The sequence below is a fragment of the Nerophis lumbriciformis genome, linkage group LG14, assembly GCF_033978685.3.
Source record: "Nerophis lumbriciformis linkage group LG14, RoL_Nlum_v2.1, whole genome shotgun sequence".
Classification (NCBI taxonomy): Eukaryota; Metazoa; Chordata; class Actinopteri; order Syngnathiformes; family Syngnathidae; genus Nerophis; species Nerophis lumbriciformis.
This window is the reverse complement of record NC_084561.2, coordinates 42,914,760-42,924,153: the sequence shown is the minus strand read 5'-3', so window position 1 is coordinate 42,924,153 and position 9,394 is coordinate 42,914,760. Positions and strand designations below refer to the sequence as shown.

Below are 9,394 nucleotides of genomic sequence, written 5' to 3'. Positions count from 1 at the left end.
CAAGATCTCGGAGATGGCACTCCACCCTTTTCCAGGCGAGAATCATGGACTCGGACTTGGAGGTGCCGGTTCTCATCCCAGTCGCTTCACACTCGGCTGTGAACCGATCCAGTGAGAGCTGAAGATCCTGGCCAGATGAAGCCATCAGGACCACATCATCTGCAAAAAGCAGAGACCTAATCCTGCAGCCACCAAACCAGATCCCCTCAACGCCCTGACTGCACCTAGAAATTCTGTCCATAAAAGTTATGAACAGAATGGGTGACAAAGGGCAGCCTTGGCGGAGTCCAACCCTCACTGGAAACGTGTCCGACTTACTGCCGGCAATGCGGACCAAGCTCTGACACTGATCATACAGGGAGCGGACCGCCACAATCAGACAGTCCGATACCCCATACTCTCTGAGCACTCCCCACAGGACTTCCCGGGGTACACGGTCGAATGCCTTCTCCAAGTCCACAAAGCACATGTAGACTGGTTGGGCAAACTCCCATGCACCCTGCTCAGAGTATAGAGCTGGTCCACAGTTCCACGACCAGCGGATGTTGTGGATCGGTGGAGGGAATACTTCAAAGACCTCCTCAATCCTACCAGCACGTCTTCCTATGAAGAAGCAGTGCCTGGGGAATCTGTGGTGGGATCTCCCATTTCTGGGGCTGAGGTTGCTGAGGTACTTAAAAGGCTCCTCAGTGGCAAGGCCCTGAGGGTGGATGAGATCCGCCCGGAGTTCCTTAAGGCTCTGGATGCTGTGGGGCTGTCTTGGTTGACAAGACTCTGCAACATCGCATGGACATCGGGGGCGGTACCTCTAGATTGGCAGACCGGGGTGGTGGTTCCTCTTTAAGAAGGGGAACCGGAGGGTGTGTTCCAGCTCCTCAGCCTTCCCGGTAAGGTCTATTCAGGTGTACTGGAGAGGAGGCTACGCCGGATAGTCGAACCTCGGATTCAGGAGGAACAGTGTGGTTTTCGTCCTAACAATGAATCACTTGTCATAAATAAATGCACTCAAAGGAACGTTTGTACTGAATGGTCTTTATTAATGTAAACACCAACATCTAAATAAGGGAAAAGGCAACCATAAGGCACATGAGTCTACATTCACCAGCTTCATCGAAAGGTGGGGTTTTTTTTAAACTGTGACCAACAAATGTGTGCACATTGAAAAGATGACTTGCAAGGTGCAAAAATGGCACCACATTTTTGGGGACTGGAAACTACTTTGGTAATGTAAAAAAAAAAAAGCAGCAAAATAAACAAAAAATATATATACAGTTGTGGTCACTTGTAAAGAACATCATGTCATGGCTGTCTTGACTTTACAATCATTTCTACAACTCTTATTTTTTTGTGATGTAGTGATTGGAGCACATACTTGTTGGTCACAAAAAACATTCATGAAGTTTGCTTCTTTTATGAATTTATTATGGCTCTACTGAAAATGGGTCAAAAGTATACATACAGCAATGTTAATATTTGCTTACATGTCCCTTGGCAAGTTTACCTGCAATAAGGCGCTTTTGGTAGCCATCCACAAGCTTCTACTTGAATTTTTGACCACTCCTCTTGACAAAATTGGTGCAGTTCAGCTAAATTTGTTGGTTTTCTGACATGGACTTGTTTCTTCAGCATTGTCCACACGTTTAAGTCAGGACTTTGGGAAGGCCATTCTAAAACCTTCATTCTAGCCTGATTTAGCCATTCCTTTACCACTTTTTGAGGTGTGTTTGGGGTCATTGTCCTGTTGGAACACCCAACTGCGCCCAAGACCCAACCTCCGGGCTGATGATTTTAAGTTATCCTGAAGAATTTGGAGGTAATCCTCCTTTTTCATTGTCCCATTTACTCTCTGTAAAGCACCAGTTCCATTGGCAGCAAAACAGGCCCAGAGCATAATACTACCACCACCATGCTTGACGGTAGGAATAGTGTTCCTGGAAATAAAAGCCTCCCATTTTCTCCTCCAAACATATTGCTGGGTATTGTGGCCAAACAGCTCCATTTTTGTTTCATCTGACCACAGAACTTTCCTCCAGAAGGTCTTGTCTTTGTCCATGTGATCAGCAGCAAACTTTAGTGAAGTGAAGTGAATTATATTTATATAGCGCTTTTCTCTAGTGACTCAAAGCGCTTTACATAGTGAAACCCAATATCTAAGTTACATTTAACCCAGTTTAGACGAGCCTTAAGGTGTCGCTTCTGGAGCTAAGGTTTCCTTGCCCGGAGGTTGGGTCTTGGGCGCAGTTGGGTGTTCCAACAGGACAATGACCCCAAACACACGTCAAAAAAGTCACACTCCATTTCCTTAGTTTAAGTATAATTGGTTGTTATTATATATATATAGTCTATATATATAAAGTTAAAGTTAAACTTCATATATATATATATATATATATATATATATATATATATATATATAGATATATAATAAATCATAGTACAACTACGCCCTCTTGTGGAACTGTGCCGTCACTACTCCTCCTGCATACACAATGCAGTTGGGTGTTCCAACAGGACAATGACCCCAAACACACCTCAAAAGTGGTAAAGGAATGGCTAAATCAGGCTAGAATGAAGGTTTTAAAATGGCCTTCCCAATGTCCTGACTTAAACGTGTGGACAATGCTGAAGAAACAAGTCCATGTCAGAAAACCAACACATTTAGCTGAACTGCACCAAGAGGAGTGGTCAAAAATTCAAGCAGAAGCTTGTGGATGGCTACCAAAAGCGCCTTATTGCAATGAAACTTGCCAAAAACCATGTAAAATATACATTTTCAGTAGAGCCATAATAAATTCATAAAAGAAGCAAACTTCATGAATGTTTTTTGTGACCAACAAGTATGTGCTCCAATCACTACATCACAAAAAAATAAGAAATGATTGTAAACTCAAGACAGCCATGACATGATGTTCTTTACAAGTGTATGTAAACTTTTGACCACCACTGTATTTTCCACAATATGGCTTTGTCAGGTCATGGCTTGCTTTGGTATTTAAGTTATTTAGTATTTTTTTTTGTGACAAAATAGGACCCTTATGGAGAATTGTGTACACAATCAATAAAAAGCTACATTGATTTCAACCAAAGTTAACGTGAGCTGTGCTAATTGCTAAGTTCAACTCAAAACTTGTTTTCTTATTCATTTTTTTTGTCTCAATCAAGAGTTGGTAAACCTTTGTCTCATTTTAATACCTCCAACATTGGCAGTAAAAGCCAAATACAGGTGACATTACTGTATGTAGACTACTTCTACTCATTTTACTGTAGATAGTCCGTGTGTGCATGCTTTAGTGTGAGAACAACAACATACCTACTTCTGTATGCCCAGGCCGGACCGCATGTATTCATAAACCACGTAGCTGATGCTGACCGCTGGCAGCACCTTCATGAAATTGGGCAAGATGCCACGGTAAAGTCCAAAGAATCCTTCCTTCTCTAGAATCTTTTTCACCATCTGCTTCATATGCAGCTGCTCCGCACCTTCCAGAGAAGCTGCAAGGAGAGAGACACATACGGTGTGATGTTGACCATTGTACTTCAAACACTGCATACAAAAGTAGGACGTGAACGTGGAAGGAAACATTGTTGGTCCACCAAATAGCAGCAACTGCACAGGTGAGGTATTGGAGGACTGTATTATGATGATAGTATACAGGTAAAAGCCAGTAAATTATCTTCCTTTTCACAATACCCCACAGATTTTCTATGGGGCTAAGGTCAGGGGAGTTGGCGGGCCAATTTAGAACAGAAATACCATGGTCCGTAAAGCAGGCACGGGTAGATTTTGCGCTGTGTGCAGGCTCCAAGTCCTGTTGGAACTTGAAATCTCCATCTCCATAGAGCAGGTCAGCAGCAGGAAGCATGAAGTGCTCTAAAACTTGCTGGTAGACGGCTGCGTTGACCCTGGATCTCAGGAAACAGAGTGGACCGACACCAGCAGATGACATGGCACCCCAAACCATCGCTGATGGTGGAAACTTTACACTAGACTTCAGGCAACGTGGATCCTGTGCCTCTCCTGTCTTCCTCCAGACTCTGGGACCTCGATTTCCAAAGGAAATGCAAAATTTGCTTTCGTCAGAAAACATGACTTTGGACCACTCAGCAGCAGTCCAGCTGGTGTCGGTCCACTCTGTTTCCTGAGATCCAGGGTCAACGCAGCCGTCTACCAGCAAGTTTTAGAGCACTTCATGCTTCCTGCTGCTGACCTGCTCTATGGAGATGGAGATTTCAAGTTCCAACAGGACTTGGCGCCTGCACACAGCGCAAAATCTACCCGTGCCTGGTTTACGGACCATGGTATTTCTGTTCTAAATTGGCCCGCCAACTCCCCTGACCTTAGCCCCATAGAAAATCTGTGGGGTATTGTGAAAAGGAAGATGCAGAATGCCAGACCCAAAAACGCAGAAGAGTTGAAGGCCACTATCAGAGCAACCTGGGCTCTCATAACACCTGAGCAGTGCCAGAAACTCATCGACTCCATGCCACGCCGCATTAACGCAGTAATTGAGGCAAAAGGAGCTCCAACCAAGTATTGAGTATTGTACATGCTCATATTTTTCATTTTCATACTTTTCAGTTGGCCAACATTTCTAAAAATCCCTTTTTTGTATTAGCCTTAAGTAATATTCTAATTTTGTGACACACGGAATTTTGGATTTTCATTTGTTGCCACTTCAAATCATCAAAATTAAATGAAATAAACATTTGAATGCATCAGTCTGTGTGCAATGAATAAATATAATGTACAAGTTACACCTTTTGAATGCAATTACTGAAATAAATCAAGTTTTTCAAAATATTCTAATTTACTGGCTTTTACCTGTATATTGCCAAAAGTATTTGGCCACCTGCCTTGACTCACATATGAACTTGAAGTGCCATCCCATTCTTAACCCATAGGGTTCAATATGACACCTTTTGCAGCTATTACAGCTTCAACTCTTCTGGGAAGGCTGTCCACAAGGTTGCGGAGTGTGTTTATAGGAATTTTCCACCATTCTTTCAAAAGCGAATTGGTGAGGTCACATGCTGATGTTGGTGGAGAAGGCCTGGCTCTCAGTCATCCCAAAAGGTGTTCTATCAGGTTCAGGTCAGGACTCTGTGCAGGCCAGTCAAGTTCATCCACACAATATTCTGTCATCCATGTCTTTATGGACCTTGCTTTGTGCACCTAAGGGGCTAAGCCCAACTCCTGAAAAAACAACCCCACACCATAATTCTTCATCCACCAAAATGTCACACTCGGCACAATGCAGTCTGAAATGTAGCGTTCGCCTGGCAACCTCCAAACCCAGACTGGTCCATATGATTGCCACATGGAAAAGCGTAATTCATCAGTCCAGAGAAGGCGTCTCCACTGCTCTAGAGTCCAGTGGCGACGTGCTTTACACCACTGCATCCCACGCTTTGCATTGAACGTGGTTATTGCATGGCTTAGATGCAGCTGCTCGGCCATGGAACCCCATTTCATGAAGCTCTCTGCGTACTGTACGTGGGCTAATTGGAAGGTCACATGAAGTTCGGAGCTCTGTAGCAACGGACTGTGCAGAAAGTCTTTGCACTATGCTGACCTCTCTGTCAGTTTACGTGGCCTACCACTTGGTGGCTGAGTTGCTGTTGTTCCCAAACGCTTCCATTTTCTTATAATAAAGCCGACAGTTGACTTTGGAATATTTAGGAGCGAGGAAATTTCACGACTGGATTTGACTGGTTTATCAAACACAGTTTTTCGATCATTTTAATCTAATACGGTAATACTAACGGTCGGGAGTTTTACAACAGTTATTATTTGTACCGCTCTTACAGCCCATAAACACACATTACGATTTATTGAGGCGGGCAAAGATAGCGATTTATCGTTCGATTAATTGACTTGTGGAGTATCGGCTCATGTCTAGACGTCTGTACCTTGTGCCTGCATCCTGGTGCGGATCAGGGCCAGGGGATAACTGGATAGCTGGCCACAAGTACTAGAGATGGTGCCACAGGCCAGTAGAACCAGCAGACCGGGGTTGGCTGTGTCTTTGGCATAGCGGGACAACCAGAGGTTCTTCAAGCTCTGTTGTGGATTAGAGAGATGTGGCATATATAACATAATAGTTGATGAAAACAAACATGTGCGTGGTGACACACCTCATACACAGCCAGATCTATGCCAGCATACGGAATGATGCCCAGGATATTAGGAACGTAGCCCTTGTAGAACGCCTTCACTCCTTCCTTTTTCAGGATTTTCTTGGCACAGTCAAACATTCCTGAGTATTGTCCCGTCTTCCTCAGGGTTAACCTGGTCTTCATCACCTAAATCAGCAAAGATGTTTGTTAGAAGAAAGAACCTCCACTCGTCCATCATCAATTGCTCTCACATAGGGATACTCCTGCACCAGTGGCTACTTCAGAAATGAAATATTATTGTTATTATAATAGCATTTATAAAGTGTTTTGTTTTTATTTTTTAATATTAATCAATCCAACAAAATAATACACAATAATACCATAATTATACCATTTTAATTCCAAACCCAGCAACATGCAGAATAGCAATCCAAAATGTATCCATCCATCCATCCATCCATCTTCTTCCGCTTATCCGAGGTCGGGTCGCGGGGGCAGCAGCTTAAGCAGGGAAGCCCAGACTTCCCTCTCCCCAGCCACTTCGTCCAGCTCCTCCCGGGGGATCCCGAGGCGTTCCCAGGCCAGCCGGAAGAGATAGTCTTCCCAGCGTGTCCTGGGTCTTCCCCGGGGCCTCCTACCGGTCGGACGTGCCTGAAACACCTTCCTAGGGAGGCGTTCGGGTGGCATCCTGACCAGATGCCCGAACCACCTCATCTGGCTCCTCTCCATGTGGAGGAGCAGCGGCTTTACTTTGAGCTCCCCCCGAATGACAGAGCTTCTTACCCTATCTCTAAGGGAGAGCCCTGCCATTCGGCGGAGGAAACTCATTTCGGGCGCTTGTACCCGTGATCTTGTCCTTTCGGTCATGACTCAAAGCTCATGACCATAGGTGAGGATGGGAACGTAGATCGACCGGTAAATCGAGAGCTTTGCCTTCCGGCTCAGCTCCTTCTTCACCACAACGGATCGATACAGCATCCGCATTACTGAAGACGCCGCACCGATCCGCCTGTCGATCTCACGATCCACTCTTCCCCCACTCGTGAACAAGACTCCGAGGTACTTGAACTCCTCCACGTGGGGCAAGATCTCCTCCCCAACCCGGAGATGGCACTCCACCCTTTTCCGGGAGAGAACCATGGACTCGGACTTGGAGGTGCTGATTCCCATCCCAGTCGCTTCACACTCGGCTGCGAACCGATCCAGTGAGAGCTGAAGATCTTGGCCGGAGGAAGCCATCAGGACCACATCATCTGCAAATAGCAGTGACCTAATCCTGCAGCCACCAAACCAGATCCCCTCAACGCCCTGACTGCGTCTAGAAATTCTGTCCATAAAGGTTATGAACAGAATCGGTGACAAAGGGCAGCCTTGGCGGAGTCCAACCCTCACTGGAAACGTGTCCGACTTACTGCCGGCAATGCGGACAAAGCTCTGACACTGATTATACAGGGAGCGAACTGCCACAATAAGACAGTCCGTTACCCCACACTCTCTGAGCACTCCCCACAGGACTTCCCGGGGTACACGGTCGAATGCCTTCTCCAAGTCCACAAAGCACATGTAGACTGGTTGGGCAAACTCCCATGCACCCTCAAGGACCCTGCCGAGAGTATAGAGCTGGTCCACAGTTCCACGACCAGGACGAAAACCACACTGTTCCTCCTGAATCCGAGGTTCGACTATCCGGCGTAGCCTCCTCTCCAGTACACCTGAATAGACCTTACCGGGAAGGCTGAGGAGTGTGATCCCACGATAGTTGGAACACACCCTCCGGTTCCCCTTCTTAAAGAGAGGAACCACCACCCCGGTCTGCCAATCCAGAAGTACCGCCCCCAATGTCCACGCGATGTTGCAGAGTCTTGTCAACCAAGACAGCCCCACAACATCCAGAGCCTTAAGGAACTCCGGGCGGATCTCATCCACCCCCGGGGCCTTGCCACCGAGGAGCTTTTTAACTACCTCGGCAACCTCAGCCCCAGAAATAGGAGAGCCCACCACAGATTCCCCAGGCCCTGCTTCCTCATAGGAAGACGTGCTGGTAGGATTGAGGAGGTCTTCGAAGTATTCCCTCCACCGATCCACAACATCCGCAGTCGAGGTCAGCAGAGCACCATCCCCACCATACACGGTGTTGACACTGCACTGCTTCCCCTTCCTGAGGCGGCGGATGGTGGTCCAGAATTGCTTCGAAGCCGTCCGGAAGTCGTTTTAAAACATTTATCGGCCGATAATATCGTCATCTCTAGTTAAAAGCTTACCTCCATGGGGTAGATGGCTGTTTGTGCTGTTGCTCCAGCCAGTGATCCTGCAATGAACCTTTCGTGGGTCTTGACCTTCCCTGGTTCACTGGCCAACAACGTCTTGTACTGGTCAGGTGACAATAACAAATACAAATCTTAAACATAACAAGTTTAAAAGTGCATGGATAATACGGCCCGCTGGTATATCACCATGTCTGTTTACTGGAGGTACCTTCTCATAAGCCATGAATTTAATGGCAGTCTCTGGGGCAATCTTGAGGACATTAGTGCCATTTCCTCGCCATAAAGATGCCACGCCTCCTTCTTTCACCATCTGCTTGAAACCGCTGACCAGGCTGATTTTGTTGCTCTTGGAGGCGTGGACCTGTGCGTTAAAAAAAAACACTGTGGTTATTCAGGATGTGGAAAAGGCGGTTAAGATCACCGTGCAAAATCCCAAGTGACATACCTGCATAAAGACCTTCATTCTGTCCAGGGGGGCGGTCCCCGTGCGAGACACCGCACCTGCCATGGCCCCCGCGGACAGCTGCTTCCACCACACACCTGTGGTCTTCTCCTCTTCTGTAAACTCATCTGGGATGGTGAGGCTGTCACCGATGTCCAGCACCTAAAAACAATATGTGGGTGAGTAACATTAATGGAGACATTCATTTCTCAACGCTAACGTTACTAGCACAGAAAAAATAATGATACTTTTTTTTTTTAACCCCTGTTCTGCAGCATGAAGCCTTCATAAATAGTAGAAGCATTTAAGTCCCATCTTAAAACTCATTTGTGTAGACTAGCCTTTAAATAGACCCCCCTTTTACACCAGTTGATCTGCCGTCTCTTTTCTGCTCTGCCCCCTTCTCCTGCGTGGAGAGGTTATTAAGTGACCACAGATGACGCGCTAGCTGTTCAAAGTCAGGACCCAGGGTGGACCACTCATCTGTGCATCAGTTGGGGACGTCTCTGCACTGCTGACCTGTCTCCACTCAAGATGATCTCCTGCTGGCCCCACTATGGACTGGACT

The 9,394-nt window shown here is 46.3% G+C and overlaps 1 protein-coding gene across 1 annotated transcript in view; it reads right to left on the bottom strand.

Moving 5' to 3' along the window:
* Positions 1 to 3,168: 3,168 nt before the first annotated feature.
* slc25a24 (solute carrier family 25 member 24) overlaps positions 3,169 to 9,394 on the bottom strand; it is a 51,438-nt gene continuing 45,212 nt past the window's right edge. Inside the window, exons 5-10 of the mRNA XM_061976329.2 lie at positions 8,830 to 8,988; positions 8,593 to 8,745; positions 8,379 to 8,486; positions 6,136 to 6,303; positions 5,911 to 6,061; positions 3,169 to 3,492 (exon numbers count right to left, since the gene is read on the bottom strand). Of these exons, the coding sequence (XP_061832313.2) occupies positions 3,311 to 3,492; positions 5,911 to 6,061; positions 6,136 to 6,303; positions 8,379 to 8,486; positions 8,593 to 8,745; positions 8,830 to 8,988 (921 nt within the window). The 3' untranslated portion in view covers positions 3,169 to 3,310. The remainder of the gene's footprint in view (positions 3,493 to 5,910; positions 6,062 to 6,135; positions 6,304 to 8,378; positions 8,487 to 8,592; positions 8,746 to 8,829; positions 8,989 to 9,394) is intronic.